We start from the raw sequence: 17,669 nt of genomic DNA, 5'->3' as shown, positions 1-17,669 counted from the left end.
TGTTGACTTCTCTAAAGCATTGCGTAGCTGCTTATCCCTCGCGGGCGACCTCCTCGACGGCCTTGGAGAAGACGTCGATGGCCTTCTGCATCTCCTCCTCGGTGACGACGAGAGGGGGGATGAAGCGCATGGTGTCGAAGCACGAGGTGGTGAGGATGAAGATGCCGTTGTCGTGGCAGATCTTCTGGACGCGCTTGCCAATGTTCTCAGGGATCTTGGAGGGCTCGGCAACACCCTTGTGGGTGAGGGAGTCGGCGCGCGAGCGGAACTCGACGGCGACCATGAGACCCTTGCCGCGGACGTCGGCGATGAGGGAGCCAGTCTTGGGGTTGGCCTGGAGGGCGTGGAGGGCGTCGAAGAGCTGCTTGGAGCGGGCGTTGACGTTCTCGAGAATGGGCTGGGTGCGGAAGACCTCGGCGACGGCGACGGCGGCAGCGCACGAGACAGCGTTACCGGCGTAGGTACCGCCGATGGTTCCGGGCTCCTGCTTCTCCATGATCTCGCGACGCGAGACGACACCAGAGAGAGGGTAGCCGTTGGCGAGACCCTTGGCGAAGGTCATGACGTCGGGGCGGAAGCCGGGGGTGTACTCCGAGTTGAACATCTTTCCGGTACGACCGAAGCCGGACTGGACCTCGTCGATGACGAGGAGAATACCGTGCTTGTCACAGAACTCGCGCAGGTACATGAGCCACGACGAGGGGGCGGGCACGTAACCACCCTCACCGATGACGGGCTCACAGAAGATGGCGGCAACGTCGCCGGGCTGGACCTGGGTCTTGACAAGGAGCTCAAGCTGGAACTTGGCCATGTTAACGAGCTCCTCCTCGGGGGTGTCGGGGGAGACACCGAGGGCGTGCCAGTAGGGGAAGGGAGTGGCGTAGACACCGGGCATGGTGACGCCAGTGCCCATGGTGTAGACGGTCTTGGACTTGGTCAGACCGGCGGCACCGTTGGTGCGGCCGTGGTACGAGCCCTGCATGCAGATGACGTTGGGGCGGCCAGTGGCGCGCTTGACGAGCTTGAGGACCATCTCGATGGCCTCGGAACCCGAGTTCCAGAAGTAGAAGCAGTCGAGGCTGGGGTCGGGCATGAGGGGGAGGAGCTCCTCAACGAGCTGGAGGTAGGGAACATTGAAGGCGATCGAGCACTGGACGTGGGAGATCTGCTGGGCCTGGTTCACGACAGCGGCAGTGACGGCGGGGTGAGAGCTGAAGATGTCAGCGTGCTGGTCCTACACGGTAGATCTGGAGAACTGCGCAATGCAATGGGGTCTTCGGCACGGCCGCGCGGGGACAGTGCGCATACCGGAGCTCGGACCTCGGCGGCTGGATGCCAAAGTCGGTGGAGCCGTGAAGTCACCGAGCGGCGAGGGAAGCGAGCACGAGCAGCGGTGACGCGGTGACGTCCGCCGCTTGGCCATCAAAACAAAATCGGCAGGATTGCCCCGATTTCCGTACGGTATCGTCATCGATTCCGTCGTCATCGGCGGTGAAACAATCGTGGCTGCTGCCAGGCTCACCGTCGTCATAGCCAGGCTTTCCGGATCGGCATGGGAGATTTTCGGGGAGGAATGCAAACTCACTGGCCAAGGTTCGTGACACCGATACCGGCGGTGAAGTCGATGTACTCCTTGCCCTCCTCGTCCCAGACCTTGGTGCCCTGTCCCTTGACAAGGATGTGGTCGTGGATACGGGTGAGGGCGGGGGTGACGTGCTTCTTGCCGGTCGCGAGAAGGCTCGAGAGGTTGGCGTCGGTAGCGGGCATTGTGGGCGATGTGCGAGCTGGGTGGGCTGTGGAGTGTGGAGTCGACGGTTTTAGTGGGAGAGAGGCTCTTTACGCTCGGTGGGGTGCGACAGCGAGAAAAGAAGAAGATGTGGGGGCTGGATTGGAATGATCTCTTTTATGTGCTGCCTGCCTGGGGGTGGGAGGGGCTGGGGGAGACTGTCGACCTCGGCGGACGCGGTGGTGCGGGCGAGGTATCCAGGTATTCCAGGACCGATCCAGGACCGGGCCGACGAAAAGGTCAGATGTTGGACGGCTGATGACGGTATGCTCGCCCAGTCTCGCCTCTCTCGCTTGCGGCAACTCGCCGTTATCTGACCTTTTCCCAGGCACGCACGTGGTTTTTCTGACCTTCTGCGGTGACCATTTCAAAACCATCTGCCAGAACCCGCCTATCTCGCCAACCAAAAAGTCAGATCGCGGCTGCCCGCTCTCTCTCGCGCACAGAGCGCAATGGGGGCCCGCGGCCGACGTGCCGATGCCGTACCCCACTTGGCGCCTGGGTTGCGCCTCTGGGCCGCCGCCATCGGCGCCTGTCTCTCTCTTAGCGCGCCCATGCCTGCCCAGACGAGCTAGACGACCGGCCCTTCCCCGATAACATTGCTCGTGTGCCCGAGCGCGTGTCCGGAGTATGCGGGGTGCCTCATGCCTCGAGTCTCTGAGCTTCGTGCCGCGGCGGAACCTGCCCCCACGTTCCCTGCGCCTGGTGTTGTTGCCCACATTCGTGTCTGATATGATGTTCCGAATTTGGCTTTATAAGGCGTTGCAGCCCTGCTGGCGGCGCCGCCTGGGCTCCGTGTTTGGTGAGAGGGTCAGATCTGGAAGCCGACCTATCTGACCTATCGGACGAATGATCTGACCTCTTACGGTGAGGACACGCCCGTGCGCCGTGCTCTGGGTCTGCATACAAAGCCGTGCATGCAGACTAGGTCGCAATTGCTGGAACTTTGGGTCGGCCCTGTTGAATGGGCGGACGGCACCGGCTAAGTCTCGGTTTAGACTTCTGGCCAATCTCCCGCATTAACGGTGACACACCGATGTGCCGGAAAGTCGGATCTCCCGTTCTGCCAGATCTCGCACCCGGCTTTGTTATCACACTGAAATCAGAAGTCAAATGCTTGATAAGTCTCGGACCGGAGCTGAGCGACGCTCACCTGTTTAGGCTGTCACCGGGACAGACACCTCATCAACATGGGCACGCGCTTCGATCTCTACCACCTGACCCTTCATGACACTCGACAAGCTCAGCGTCTGACTCAACTTGTTCATTCTTCCCGCCACTCTTGAGCTGGTGCTTTTCGGGGACTCGACTGTACTGGCCATCAGATCAACGTCGGACACTCTCCGTGTGTTTGGCCGGGCGAAGCAGTCAGGACTGACGGTAACTGACCGGTGTCCGTAGACGTCTGCTCACAACACTGCCAGACGAGCGCCCCTCTCTCCAGCACCGCGGCCACGAAGAACCAAGATCGGCGGGCGCAGTCTAATTGTCTCCGATCAGCGGTGTTCCAGAATTGGGAGCTGCTTCCGAGGCAGATGCTCACGAGCGACCCGCCGATTCGAGCAGAGTGGTGAGTCAAGCTGAATCAGTCGACGATTCGCAGAGCAGCAAAGGCGACAAGATGTCTGAACGGTGCGAAGAACTATGCATTACACTATACCCAAGACTTATGACGGAAAATCTCTACTCGATCTCGGAACTCACTACAGACACTCCCACATCAGGCTAACTCTCGACACTGCCTCGTCTCTTCGGTCGGCTGCTCTCGCCATCATGCTGACGGCCGCATGCCAGTTTAGGTGGGGACTGGTGCGACCCCCCTTCCAGCGACTAGAGCCACTGCTGCCAAGCATACACCTTGCGCTGCACATCCGGCTCCTGCCTGGATGCGCTCCGGTGGCTCCGCCTGCTGTCGACGCGCTAGCCCTCCCGGCGATGACTGCCGTGGACACTGCCCATATCCCTCATCTCCTCGACACGGTCTCCCACCCGGTCCATGCGTTCCCTCTCCCCCATCCGCGAGTCCATCCTGCTGTCGCCCATTCTCGAGTCCATCCGCGAGTCCATCCGCGAATCCATCCGCGAGTCGCCACCCATCCTCGAATCACCCCCGACGCGGGACCCCTCCCTGCCGTGTCCCTCGCGGTGGGAACTGTACCCGTACCGCAAGGAGCCGAGGGAGGACATGCTCATGGCCGAATCTTGGCGGCGCGGCGCCGGGTCGCCCTTCCACGCCGTCGTCAGGGCCCAGGTATACATGCCCGGAATCATCTGCCAGACGTTGACGGGCATGTGGTGCGGGTCGAAGACGTTTGCGCTTCCCAGTCCGGATCCGGGGATGTTCATCATGCTCCATGTCCAGTCGCCCACATCGAGGCTCGAAGAGCAAGTGTACGCGTCCTCGGCAATCGCGCCGGCGATGAAACCCACGAGCGGACTAACGCTGGAGGGCTGCTTGATGCACTCCCGGATCGTGAGAAGGAGGAGCTTGAGAACCCCGTCACAGGCATACTTCCGCAGGAAGAGCACGAGTCGCTTCACGGTCACGAGGGACTCGAGCGTCGTTCCGTCCCCGGGCACGAGGAAGGTGGCATGCACCACGAACTCGAGGTAGAGGCCGATGATGACGGACGTCTCAAAGTCTTCAGTCAGGACGAGGCGCTGTTTTCCCGGGGAGGGGGACGATTTGGCCGAACTCGCGGAACACTTCGCTGTGCGACTGTCAGCTTGAGCTCCTGCGTGCGTGGGGGAAGAATACGCCAATGCTTGGTGTGGAAGAGCATAAGGAACCAAGGTAAGGAGTGACTCACGAGCTCGCATACATGTAATAACTCGGGACCCGGAACCGGACCCCATCAGCGCTCACGAGCTCAAAGTCTCCCTCGGTCCACGCCGGGTCTTGCTTGACTTCATTCTGGGACTGGCGCGGGTACGCGCACTGCAGAAAGTCCTGCGCCGACGAGTCGGAGCTGTTGTGCGACATGGTTTCGGACTTGGCTGACTCGGCGACCGAGTGGAGTGAGGTGGCAGAGGGTTTGGAGGGAGCTGGGTGGGGACGGTCGTCTGCAGCAGAAGCAGCGGGGGCTTGCGGAGTCGGAGTCGCCTCGATGTCTGCGGTCGGCTGCGTAGGGACGGCCGCGTCAGCCGCTGGGGTGACGGGAGGAGCGGGAGTGGTAGCAGCGACGTCCGAGGGGAAGCCAGCCGCAGTCGGGGTTACAGGCGACGGGGCCCTGGTCGTATGACTCGAAGCGACACTCGGTTCTCTCGAATGCGACGAGCTCAGTGACGGGGCCTGCGACGAGGTCTTGGACCTAGACCTAGAAGATCTAGAGAAGAAGCTCGAGACCTGGGAGAGAGTCGACGCCTGTCTTGAGTGCGAGACAAGGTTCGAGACGTGGGAGACAGCCGACTCTTCGCGCGAGTGTGCTGGAGAGCCAGAACCTGAGGCAGAGCCGGCGCTCGACGGTCGGCGCAGCCAGCTGTGCGCCTTGGCCTTGAGCCTCAGCGACCCGAGGCGGGGCAGGTTGGCTAGTGTCTCTGCTGTATCTTGTTAACTTTGGAGCGCCGTCGAAATCGATGTCGACGAGCTCGCACTCTTGAGGATAGGGTGGTGGGGGGCGGGCCTGCGTTATTCCGGAAGTTCGGCTAGATGGACTGGAGGCCTTCGGCGACGGCGAGGGCGTACGTGGTATACGAACGAATGGGCGACCGACGATCCTCAATCTCGGCGTAGGCGTAGGGCGGCGACGACGATCTTGCCAGAACCAGCAGTCAACAGCGATGGACCAACGAGACAACATCGCAACCTCTTTCCAGAGACCCGTCGAGCCGTCCAACTCGTATCTGCTCGGGCCACTGTGGACCGCCACCAAGCCAAGAGAGTGCGCCTCGGGGCACATCGCACGCCGGCGCGCACGGACCTTGCGCCCGTTCCTCTCACAGCTGCTCCCCTCCCCACAGAAACCAACTTTGCTTACAGCACAGATGCATAATCGCGGAAAAGAGGAAACATACAATGGTGATTGAGTGAAGGTAAAGAGTAAAAAGTGGAAGTGGATGTGAACCGGGTTGTGCACCGAATACTGCGTGGTGCTATCCCGTGTGCCGCCAAGTGGCTGTAGTGATCACGGTGTTGTCCTCACACACCGCCGACTACGTCTTCAGCAGCTCGCCGCGCTTCTCGTCCTCGAGATACGCCCTGTTTGTCAGCCTTTGTCCTTTCCAGCCACCATCCCTGGAGCACCCTGCGGGGCGCTGGAGTACTCACGTCATCGCATAGCTGGTGTCGCCGTACCGCTCCAGATACTGCCTGATGGTGCTGCGCTCGGCGTGCGGAAGCATCTCGAGCATGTACCGGACATCCTCCTCGTTGACGCCGTCGTCTCGGCTGAGCGGCGAGAGCCCATGCGGCGCGTTCACGCTGCCGGCCTTATTGTTCGAGGACGGGCGTCCGAGAAGTCCCGCAGAGTCGAGGCTCGAGCGCGAGCTGTCATAGCTCGTCCGGGTGACGGGGCCGGGACGCGGACCGTGTGGCGAGGGGCTGTGAGGCGCGCGCGGGCCGTCGGGCGAATCGATCGACGCGCGGCCAAGCGACGTCGAGGACGAGGTGTAGCTCCGTGCGACTTTGCCGTTCGAGCCGTTCGCGAGCAGGTTCGTCGGCGGGCCGAGCGATGTGTTCTCCTTCTCCTTCTTGAGCCGGAGTGCCGACAGCAGGCCGCCACCGCTCCGGTTCTTCGCCGGTGTCGGCGGAGCAGGGATACTCGCCAGGCTCTGCATGGACCCCGAACCCTTGACGCTCGCGAGCTGCGGGTATGGCAGGTTGTTCAGCGGCACGGTCGTGCTGTTATCCGTCGTCTCCACGGTCGGGACCCTGATCTCGTTGGCGCGCGTCGCATCCGATCGCATCGGGAACTCGGACGCGCCAGAGACGTTGCGCGGTGTCGGCTCACCGATGGTTAAGCCACGCGGGGCACCAGCCGGATCCCGGATTCCCAAGCCCACCCGCGCCTTGGTGACGTTCTGTCGTGGGGCGTTGCCTGTGATATCAGCGATTGTCCTTGTTCGCCTCCGCCCCTGACGCATCCTTTACTCACGAACATTGCTGCACCACTCGCGCAGACCCGAGTCGGCGCGGGCCAGCCCCTCAATATGCTGCTGGTAGGCCCGGGCGCGCTCGCCCGGGGTCTTGAGCGCCTTGATGTTACCATACATGATGGCGAAGGGGAGCGACTTGACCGGGGGCTGCTGCTGGTGGTTCTGGAACGTAGCGTTCGTCGGCGACAGCGTGTAGCTACTCGAGCGCATGGAGAGGATGGAAGACGCCTTGCGGACGTGCCTGCCGACGTTCTGACCGACGCTGATAGCACTCTGGCCAACGTTGATAGCGCTGCGCTGAGTTCCTGCTAATGCGGACGACACGCCCATGCTGCTCATGAGTCCCAGACCGACTGCGCTGTTAGAGCTCGACGAGTGGACGTGCATAGGCGGGCGCGCCCCCGGGAACTGAGCAGAGGTCGGTGATAACGATGCGCCGTCGCCAGACGAGATCGACGACGATGTGCGCGGCGGGAGGGAGGAGGTCGCTAAGTCGCTGCGGGGGCGGGAAGGGGTCGACTTCTCGGGCTCGCTGAGCAGAGGCGGCGGCGTGTCCTGCGAGTTGATGAGGCCGATCTCGTCGACGGCATTGTCCACCACATGCGTCAGGTCCTGGATCGTGCTCGAGTTGGCCATCTGGGATGACGATCGGGCGTCACCGCCCGGGGAAGGATCCGTCTTGGAGCGGAGCTGCTGCGAGGATCGCGGGGACGTGACTGGCGTGTGGGGCGTATTGATGATCGTAGGCAGTGTCGTGGTGCGGTACGGGGCCGTAGAGTTGTACGAGGTGCTAGTGACCGGTTCCACCGGTGTGGTGGATGTTGGAGACGCAGTAAACACCGTGCTTGATTCCTGAACGGCTGAAAGATTCCTGAGTTTGATTAGCACGGACCTCCTGATGCTCATATATATCGGTAATCATGTTACGCACGGTTGCCGCAGCTCACTGCGTGGTGGCGGGTCGGGGCTTCGACGAGGCGGCAGCTGTGGTGATGGACTCTGTTGTCGCTGCTGCTGCTGCTGTTGTTGTTTGATGGACATCAACACCTCGGGCTTGTCGAGCGACTGCGATCGGCGCGGGGGATCAACCTTGGCTGCAGGCAGTAAGCTTGCCGGACGACCCGGAAGTCTCAGATCGCCGAAGGACGTCTTGTACGCGGGGGCACTGTGCGGCGTCTCGGGATCCTCCTGAGGGCTTGCGGAAAGACGTCGCGGCCTTTCCTGTCGGCCACCATTGGCATTCCTGCTCGAGCCCGACGCCTGCGATGATGTCGAGCGGCGAGAATCCGGCCCATCGCTTCCCGGGGTGCTGCCCGGGGCGCTTCCTCCTGTCGGCCGGACAGACAGCCTTCCCTTGGAACTGTTGTTCGACGACACGGGCGATGGCTTCACCAACACCTCAGTGCTTCCCTGGGGAGTCTTCTCTCCCGAGTCTGCACTCCGGGGCGATGGCGTCTTGCCACACTCCCTCAAATCGGTGTTGACGGCGACGTGTGGGCGGTCCCCGCGCTCGTTCGCCATCTCTTGTGTCGGCGTCACGAGCTTTTCGGCAATCGTCGACGCGGCCGAGCCGGACTGTGCCTTGTTCCAGTTGCCGCCGCCCTGATGGGCCCACTCATCGAATGTTGGGTCTAAGAGCACGTCAATGTCGCCGTTCATGTCGACCATGCCCTTGCGGTGAGAGTGAAGGCGCGCGAGCTCGTCCTGGATCGCGGTATCACGGCGCACGAGTGACGGCGGAATAGGTGCCGGGCTGTCGTCGACCGAGTACTGGCTCTCGCCTGACTCGGAGTCCGGGCGGCTCGGCGGTCGGCTCGGGAGGCGGCGGTGGGAGTGAGACGAATAGCTGCTAGCGGGGGAAGATGTCTGGGGTGTCGAGGTGGGAATCGGGGGAAGGGGAGGGCGTTTCCGTCTCGTGGACGTGGACCGGATCGTGTCCGAGCCCGAGTCGACGGTCATCTGGGCGGCGATGGGCGGTTGCGGAGACGGTGACGGGGAAGGAAGGTGAGGAAGGCGTTGAGGTGGTTGGTGGTGCGAATGCATGGTATGCGTGGGGTGGGACGTGTTGTGTGCACCATGAGGCGTGATGCCGGCATCCGGGATCATGGGTAACGATCTCCTCGAAGTTGAGGTTAAAGTTGAAGACGCGCTGTGCGCATTGTACGCACTAGGCGGAGGCTGGCTTGATCCCGGCGGCGGTGGTGTCGGACGATTGCTTGGCATCGACGTCGCTTGCATTGTCGTGTTTAGATCGTCGGTGCTGTCTGGCTCTGCAACGAGCTGGAGGCCGCGAGTGCCTTTTGGGGACTCGCCCCCGACAATGACCTCCTGGAAGCTCATCTGGGAGTGTGACTTGCCGTCGTGGAGAAGGGGGTTTGGTGAGATCGAGTAAGGGGACGAGAGTACGGTGTGGGACGAGCTAGTCTCGAGCGGCGAGGCAAGTGTCCCGAGACTAGAGGAGAAGGACTCGCTCCTTCCTCCTGCCGAGGACGACCAGTAGTACTGCAGAGCCTCGGAAGCTCCTGTGGATCGCCGTTTCGCTAGAGTCGAGGGGTCTGGCAGCGTCGCAGGGCCATAGTCGGACAGGGCTGGGGAGGGGGTCAGCGTTGTCGTGTCGATGGGGGACAATGGAGTGCGAGTGCGAGCAGAAGGAGGAGGAGACTGTGTTTCGGGCAGGATGGAGGATGAAGCGAAAAGCATAAACGCGTGAAGAGGTAGTGCGTGTGTGTGTGTGTGTGTGTGTGTCGACGAGACCATGTGTCTTTGTGTTGTTCCAGTGACGGTGTTCCTGCACAGGTCCTGGGTCTCCTTGGGTCTCCGGTGGCTCCGGAACGGATACGGATGCATGTGCACGAGATTGGTGAATGCAGCCGCTGCAACTACTGCAGGAGTGAATGCTGTTCCCGGCCTGTAGCCTGGCCTGGTGCCAGGGCAGGTGTCAGATGCCGTTGGTCGCCCGCGGATACGGGAACCAACGAGGACCTTGACCTTAATCCCCGCGACGCGCTACCCGAGCCTGGCACTGCATCCAGCCCGTCGCCGTGGTCTTTCCGACGCGTCGCACGCAGGTTTCGCAGCTTTTTTTGAGTAGGGGAGCAAAGGGTTTCCGAGCAAAATGCAGAGCCGTCTGCCGCCCAGTCCGAAGGTGCACAAGGATGAATTGCCTTGTCCCAACATCAAACCAGACCCAGGACACATAGCATAGCCGCTGCCGCCTGCACTGCACAGGGAAAAGCTAGCGGCTCATGTGCATAGCGTGCATAGCCATGCCTTATCAGCACAGCCAGGACAGCCGGTCTCTCCTGATGCCTGATGCTTCGTCCCGCACAGCACACGGCGGCACAAGACATAGCTTTCCAGGAAAAGAACTTTCGGACCAAACAACACTCCAACCACAACCACGGAAAAGTTACTCCAAGTTACTCACGAGACGGTATCGCGCTCCCGTACATCGACAGCGCCTCGCTGCTCGGCGATGTCGAGAGGAACATGGCGCCATGAGACCGGGGCAACATTGTGTCGGCTTTTGACCAATGTTTGGGGGAAGCGAGTAGGCGAAAGGAGACGAGACGGCGGGGTGAAGAGGAGGCGGCCGGCGGTGGGGGCGGGTGAAGGGATGGCTTACGCTTCAACAGCGCAGATCAATGGAGATCAAAGGGGCCGTTCTGGGGAAATGGACATGGGAGGCGGCCGTGCTCGTTGTTTTGTTTTGCAGGGGCGCGACTGTAAAGAGTTGTGTGGGATGGGATGAGTAATGTTTGGGTGCTGAGTCGCTCGCTCGTTCGGCAGGGTATCGAAGCGTCACTGGGACACAGGTCGGGGGCGAGGGTGCGTGCGTCGCGAGGGATCGATCGGCAGGGAGTGACGATGGTGGTGACTAGCAAGAAAGTGGTGGTGGTAATGTCGAGTGCAACATTGACTCAATGTCGAGGTCCGAAAGAAGTTGCAATGTTGGTCGACCGAGCGTGTGGTGATCTGCGAGATCTGTTCCCTGTCTTGGACTTCGTCGGCTGGATATTCGTGCTCCGAGGTCGCTTCTGGGTTCTCGATTGCATGCGCAGGAATCAGCCGTATACCGTGCGCCGCACGCCGCACGCCGTGCGCCGAGAGGGCTGGAGAGAGAGAGAGGGCAGGGCATGCGCGCGCATGCCGTCAGTGCGGAGCGCAGCACCGCGAGTCCAGGTCCGAGGTACCACACACATCTATCGAACTGCGTTGGCTGTGAGAGCGCGCGGCGCAGCGGGGCTGTCACTAATGAAGCATGCCTGCGCCCAGCACCACAGATCCCTGCAATAGGGCATGTAATCATAGGCCCAGACACGGTTGGTTCCCCAGCGCAGAGTTCAAGCCATGTCTTTTTCTAATTCTGCGCCGGGCTCAGCCAAGGCAAAGCCAAGGACGCCAGTAGTTCACACCGTCATGGCTGGCTGGTCTGCTTGCAGCACGCTCCACAACAATCTCCCTGTGCAGATGTCCTGGATCCTGGAGATCCTGGAAGATGTCCTGGAAGAGTAGACAAACAAACCCACCATCCCCTCTTCGGCGCTTCCCAGCGGATCAGCGGAGGCATGGGCAGACGACAGTAGACCAGCTGTTCTCGGAAAAGAGGGCTGCAAAAGTCCCCCAGGGCAAGACAGGGACGAATGCCAGGGTCTGACTCGACCCTGGAGCAGATGGCCAGTCGTCTCTGGACAGCGTCGCCGAATCCTTCTATGACACCCTCCAGGGAGACCTTCCGTACGCCGCTGTCCTGCGCCGTCGCTCATAATGCAGCGCCGCGCGACGCAACTGCAGCGCCGAAACGACATGTCCGATGGACTGGGCGGCGACCGCGGATACGGCCTGGGTAGAGACCCTTTCGCCCAACATCTTCACGCGGATCTTATTGTTTTTGCGAATCTGCACCAGATAATCTGACCTTTTTCGTGCCGCTTGTGGATATCGGAGCCCGAAAATTCCTGCCTCGTTCCCAAAATTGAGAGCTCACTACTAACCCTGTTCCTGTCCTCTGACATCTGGGTGCTTATACCGAGGGGAGAGCCGGGTGGTGGGTCGGTCCTTGCTGAACTCTGTTCAGAGCGCTCAAACACCACCCAGCCCGTTTCCCGGCGGCAACTGCCACAGAGAGGGACATCACGTACATACGCGTACGACACGTCGTATAAACGCAGTTAATATGAACATGCACAAGTCTAGTACAACTTTGCTGGTTGTATCGTTCTGCCAGCAGACTACTCATAATCAGGCACAACCTCACCCGCATGCACGCGCGTCCAGAAGGTAAACGTCTTGTACTCGGGTTCCTTGTCCTTCGCCCCCTCGGCGTCGTCGGCCCGGTAGGTGAACCGCACCTCGAGATCAAACTGCTGTCAGATGCTACAACCTCCGAGTAGAGTGCCTTCGTGGACCCAAACATTGTGTAAACAGACATAATGAACTTCGTGGCGAGCCCGTGCGACGTGCCCGCCCTAGGAACTGGTGCTTCGGGGTGGTCCCGAGTGCAGCGGCCTGCACAAGGAACACCTTTGGTCCCGAGAGGTCCAGAACCAAAGGCATGCGCGCGACACTGCCTCGGCACCGAGTGAATGATTCTGGGGTCTTTACTACTCACCTCCACAGGACCTTCCTCCGCGCTGGGCAGCACTTCCAGCTCGAGACCGACTTTGGAAACATTGCCCCGTTTCTCGACGTCAGATGCACCCGGATGCGCTCGCGTTGAGCGCGTCAAGCTGAGGCGCTTCCGATCGTCGAACTCATCCTCTCCTCCCGAGTCGTCGTCATCTTCATCGTCGTACGCGAATGTCTCCTTCAATGCCCCGACTGTGAAGTGCGCAGTCGGAATATGAATGAGATGGTTCGGAGGTATTGAGTGCTTTTGGTGGGGCGCCGACAATCGGATCTGGATAGGGTCGTACAGTGGGTTCGTGAAAGCTAGCTGGAACGAGTACTGCGATGTCAGCTGCGAGGACGACCGTTCAAACTCACGACTTCGCCTGCTTTCAGCGGCTCGCGCATATCCTGGTCCGCCTCTTGCCCGGGTGCCAAGCGGGCTCGCCGCCGATCCTTGCGCCGCCTCTCCATGTCTTCCTCCGTCATGCCCGCGGGCACAGTTTCACCGCGGCGATGGCGTCGTCGGCCCAGTTCTAGCGCAGGGAGGTAATTCGACGCCACCATCTTGATGAGCATGCGCACACTCTTGGTGTCGGGTTGGATGAGAATGTGGCGGCACGTCGGACTTGGGCACCGTTTGGTTAATTTCGCCTGCAGTGGGATGCGTTCTGGTACTGCGTCCTTGGCAGTGCTGGGAACAGCCCAAGCACCCTCCCACCGCTTGTCCAGCGGCGTGATGTCCTCACCCGTCATCTCCCGTAGTGCGTCGATGTCGCTTCCTCCATTACCCTGCTCGTCTGAACGCCACGCATGCTTCGCTTCGTACTTGCCGAGCTCATCCCAGCCTGCTCGTCCCTTGTCATCCCCGGCCACTCGACGTTTTGGGCGGGCTAGAGGAGACCCCGGGACATCGCGACCCAGAGCACGAGCGGCAGCTTGCGTGATCTTGCCGATATGCCGTGTCGGCACTCGTCTTGAGTGGCCAGTCTTCGGGTTCACTGACGGCGTATCTTGGATGTAATTCTCGAGATGATCCTTCAGCTGGTCGAACTCGGCCTGCTCTTCCTCCGGAATGGGGTAGACATTGACCGCTTGGCCTGTTATGTGTCAGCTTGCCTCCCCACCGACGCAGCTGTAACTCACTGGCCAAGGAGGAAGGCTTCTCAAAGAGCCACCCAATCTCGTGACTTGACCACTTGCAGGACGGGCACAAGAAGAAATACGGGGCTCCTCCGACATGATGACCTCGTTCATCCTGTTTCATTGACGGCAGAACCGACAGAGCAACGCAGCATTGTGGACAAGCAAAGCAGGACCGAGCGCATCTGGCGTCGTCAGCTTGACAGAGCGATTGCCATAGCTCACCTGTTCTTGTCGGCGCGCACATTGGCGGTGGGGACGTCGAACAGGCAGTTGGGACAGTAGTAGCTGGCGACCTCAACGGAAATGCACTCCGAGCATCTGATGGCGTCGCATTCCTCACAGAAGTAGAGGGAAGGCAGCTCGGAGAGGTCAGCCGACGACGACGCAAAGGATGGGGCGAGGGGTGGCCGAGGAGTGTCCAGGTGCGGACAGTGGTACGTGACGTTCTGGACCATGCTGTCTGGCTGGTCTGAACGCGTAAAGTCGCGTCGGATGGTCGCGCTCGCTGCTCTTGTCGCTGTCCAGAATGTTGCTCGCTGTCCACCGTGATGACGACCAGTTGCCGCTGGACCTCCACTTTCTGTGGTCCACTGTTTGCTCGCCACGTGGCAGAACTTACTCGAAACCTCCGTTAAGATGAGGTGGCAGTCGGACGTGGAAGTTCGGTCGTCGGCGCCGGTTCTGAGCGGCAAATGCCCTGGACCCCGATATTTCTGAATACGGCACGACGCGTCCGAATCAACGTCGAACCGTCAGCAGCCCAAGAGACGCTGACAAAGCCGCTCATTTCTTCATCCTCGACTTCGTCACACCCAGATCTGGACATATACGGCACGCACAAACCCGGTTTCTGTCGCCACCGGTGGTGCACGTACCCCTCCCCGACATTACTCGGCTGTAACCTTATCTTGCTTCTGCTAAATCGACCATCGCCCACCTCCCGCCCCGACAGTCTTCGCCCGAAATGTTGGACAAGGCGTGGACGCAAAGTCCGAACGATGTCCTCGCGCATTTCGGCACGGACTCCGCCAATGGTCTCACCGACGAGCAGGTCGTGCAGCACCGCAAGCTGTACGGCGCCAATAAGCTCCAGGAGTCTGAGCCCACCTCTCTGATCGCCCTCGTGCTCGCTCAGTTTGAGGACCAGCTCGTGCTGATCCTCCTGGGTTCAGCCGTCGTCTCGTTCGTCCTTGCGCTTTTCGAGGACACTTCCGGGAACTGGTTGACTGCCTTTGTTGAGCCGCTCGTCATCCTGCTCATCCTCATCGCAAACGCTGTTGTCGGAGTCGTCCAGGAGAGTAACGCTGAGAAGGCTATCGATGCGCTGAAGGAGTACTCGCCCGACGAGGCGAATGTCTACCGCAATGGTCGTCTCGTCAAGATTCCCGCTGCCGACCTCGTCCCCGGCGACATCGTCTCGGTCCATGTTGGTGACCGCATTCCCGCCGACTGCCGCATCATCAGCTTCTCCTCAAGCTCGTTCCGCGTGGACCAGGCCATGCTGACGGGTGAGAGTATGAGTGTGCCGAAGACCGACGCTATTGTGAAAGACGAGGGTGCCGTGAAGCAGGACATGACCAACATTCTCTTCGCGGGCACGACGGTCGTCAATGGCGCTGCCAAGGCGGTGGTCGTCCTGACTGGCGAGAAGACGGCTCTGGGTGCGATTCACTCCTCGATTGCGGACAAGGACGATGAGGACGAGAAGACGCCGCTGAAGCGCCAGCTGGATGAGTTCGGCGACCAGCTTGCCAAGGTCATCTCCGTCATCTGTGTTCTGGTATGGCTCGTCAACTTCCGCAACTTCTCCGACCCCACCCATCACGGCTGGCTCAAGGGCGCGATTTACTACCTCAAGATCGCTGTCGCGCTCGCCGTCGCCGCTATTCCCGAGGGACTTGCGGCCGTTATCACCGCCTGCCTCGCGCTCGGCACGAAGAAGATGGCAAAGCAGGGTGCCATCGTACGCCACCTGCCGTCCGTCGAGACGCTCGGCTGCACGAATGTCATCTGTTCCGACAAGACTGGCACGCTCACGACAAACCAGATGAGCGTCGCGCGGTTCTTGACCATCAACTCTGACGGCGTCGCCGAGTTCCAGGTCGGCGGCACGACATACGCCCCTACCGGATCCGTCTCCACCATGGCTGGCGAGTACGCGCCGAAGGAGCTCGTCCGCACCGCGCCGGTCGACAAGCTCGTCGAGATTTGCTCCATCTGCAACGACGCCAAGGTCAACTACCACGACGAGACGGACACGTACACGAACGTCGGCGAGCCGACTGAGGCGGCGATGCGTGTCCTCGTCGAGAAGCTCGGTTCGGACGAGGACGCCTTCAACTCGACTCTCTCTGCGTTGACACCCGCGCAGCGTGCCATGGCCGTGAACGAGCACTTTGAGTCTCGCATCGAGCGCCTGCTCACGTTCGAGTTCACGCGCGACCGCAAGTCCATGTCCGTCCTTACTTCTAACAACGGCAAGGTCTCGCTGCTCGTTAAGGGTGCGCCGGAGAGCATTCTCGAGCGTTGCACGAGTGTCATCACCCCCAACGGCATCAAGCCCCTTTCGGCCGAGGTGAAGAGGCAGATCGACCAGAAGCAGCAAGAGTACGGCGCCCATGGTCTGCGCACGCTCGCCCTCGCGTACGTCGAGGAGGATGACGGAGACATTTCGCACTACAAGTCCGAGTCGTCTGATGATTACGTCCGTTTTGAGCAGAACATGACTTTTGTCGGCCTGGTCGGCATGCTCGACCCTCCCCGCCCCGGCGTCCGAGACGCGATCGAGAGCTGCCGCAAGGCGGGTATTCGCACCATTGTGATCACGGGCGACAACAAGTCGACGGCCGAAACGATTTGTCGCCAGATCGGCGTGTTTGGCGCTGACGAGGATGTGACCGGCAAGTCGTTCACGGGCCGCGAGTTCGATGCCCTTTCGCCCCAGGCAAAGCTTGAGGCGATCCAGCACGCTTCGCTCTTCTCGCGCACGGAGCCGACGCACAAGAGCCAGCTTGTCGACCTGCTCCAGTCTCAGGGCCTAATTGTCGCCATGACGGGCGACGGTGTCAACGACGCTCCGGCACTGAAGCGCGCCGACATCGGTATTGCGATGGGCAGCGGCACGGATGTCGCCAAGCTCGCGAGCGACATGGTCCTGACCACGAACAACTTCACGACCATCGAGGGTGCCGTTAAGGAGGGAAGGAACATCTACAACAACACGAAGCAGTTCATCCGGTACCTCATCTCGTCCAACATTGGCGAAGTGTTCAGCATCTTCCTCACCGTCCTGCTCGGCCTGCCCGAGGGACTCATCCCGATCCAGCTCCTTCTCGTCAACCTGTCCACGGACGCGGCGCCCGCCATGGCGCTCGGATTCAACAAGCCGGACCATCACATCATGACTTCCCCGCCGCGCCGCGCCAACGCTCCGCTGATCACCAAGTGGCTCTTCCTGCGCTACCTCATCGTTGGCCTTTATGTCGGCCTCGCGACTGTCGGGGGATATGTCTGGTGGTTCACGACCTACGCGGACGGCCCCAAGATCAGCTGGCACGAGCTGACGCACTTCCACTCGTCCGTGACGCGGTTCAACGGCGAGAAGCTCTTCCTGCCCAACACGTTCCCGCAAAAGTCTGGCTCGACCATGTCGCTCACCATCCTCGTCGTCATCGAGATGCTGAACGCGTGCAACGCCCTGTCCGAGAATGAGTCGCTCCTCACGCTCCCCGTGTGGACGAACCCGTACCTCGTCCTCGCCATTGCGGGCAGCATGATCGGCCACTGCATCATCCTGTACACCCCCTTCCTCGCCGACCTGTTCCAGGTCGTGCCCCTGAGCTGGACAGAGTGGAAGACGGTCCTCGCCCTCTCGCTCCCTGTCATTCCCATCGATGAGGCGCTCAAGTGGGCCACGCGGACTTTTGGCCTCGAGGAGGACTCGGTGCCTCCAATCTCTGACGAGGAACTCGTCGAGGACGTCCTCAAGAAGGAATAGAGACAATAGATAGCATTCATTTGGTTATGCATTGGTGAT

At 60.9% G+C, this 17,669-nt stretch overlaps 4 protein-coding genes across 4 annotated transcripts; 1 reads left to right on the top strand and 3 right to left on the bottom strand.

Annotated features, from left to right (window-relative positions):
• Positions 1-31: 31 nt before the first annotated feature.
• On the bottom strand, positions 32-1,767 carry A1Q1_04094 (uncharacterized protein; the record flags this gene model as incomplete). The annotated part of the gene is made up of 2 exons (XM_014322471.1): positions 32-1,211; positions 1,586-1,767. 2 exons carry the CDS (start codon positions 1,765-1,767, stop codon positions 32-34), a joined length of 1,362 nt encoding a protein of 453 aa, XP_014177946.1.
• A 1,939-nt stretch (positions 1,768-3,706) lies between these two features.
• A1Q1_04093 (uncharacterized protein) lies at positions 3,707-9,580 on the bottom strand (the record flags this gene model as incomplete). The annotated part of the gene is made up of 6 exons (XM_014322470.1): positions 3,707-4,492; positions 4,653-5,326; positions 5,500-5,540; positions 6,054-6,822; positions 6,880-7,751; positions 7,812-9,580. 6 exons carry the CDS (start codon positions 9,578-9,580, stop codon positions 3,707-3,709), a joined length of 4,911 nt encoding a protein of 1,636 aa, XP_014177945.1.
• A 2,531-nt stretch (positions 9,581-12,111) lies between these two features.
• On the bottom strand, positions 12,112-14,088 carry A1Q1_04092 (uncharacterized protein; the record flags this gene model as incomplete). Its single annotated transcript, XM_014322469.1, has 5 exons — positions 12,112-12,246; positions 12,492-12,815; positions 12,866-13,587; positions 13,634-13,815; positions 13,856-14,088. The coding sequence occupies 5 exons, from the start codon at positions 14,086-14,088 to the stop codon at positions 12,112-12,114; spliced, it is 1,596 nt and encodes a 531-aa protein (XP_014177944.1).
• Positions 14,089-14,597: 509 nt separating this feature from the next.
• Positions 14,598-17,630, top strand: A1Q1_04091 (calcium-transporting ATPase sarcoplasmic/endoplasmic reticulum type (Calcium pump); the record flags this gene model as incomplete). The annotated part of the gene is made up of 1 exon (XM_014322468.1): positions 14,598-17,630. One exon carries the CDS (start codon positions 14,598-14,600, stop codon positions 17,628-17,630), a length of 3,033 nt encoding a protein of 1,010 aa, XP_014177943.1.
• Between the last annotated feature and the right edge of the window lie 39 nt (positions 17,631-17,669).

This window comes from Trichosporon asahii (assembly GCF_000293215.1).
Source record: "Trichosporon asahii var. asahii CBS 2479 unplaced genomic scaffold scaffold00070, whole genome shotgun sequence".
NCBI lineage: Eukaryota > Fungi > Basidiomycota > Tremellomycetes > Trichosporonales > Trichosporonaceae > Trichosporon > Trichosporon asahii.
This window is presented reverse-complemented; position numbering and strand designations above follow the sequence as displayed.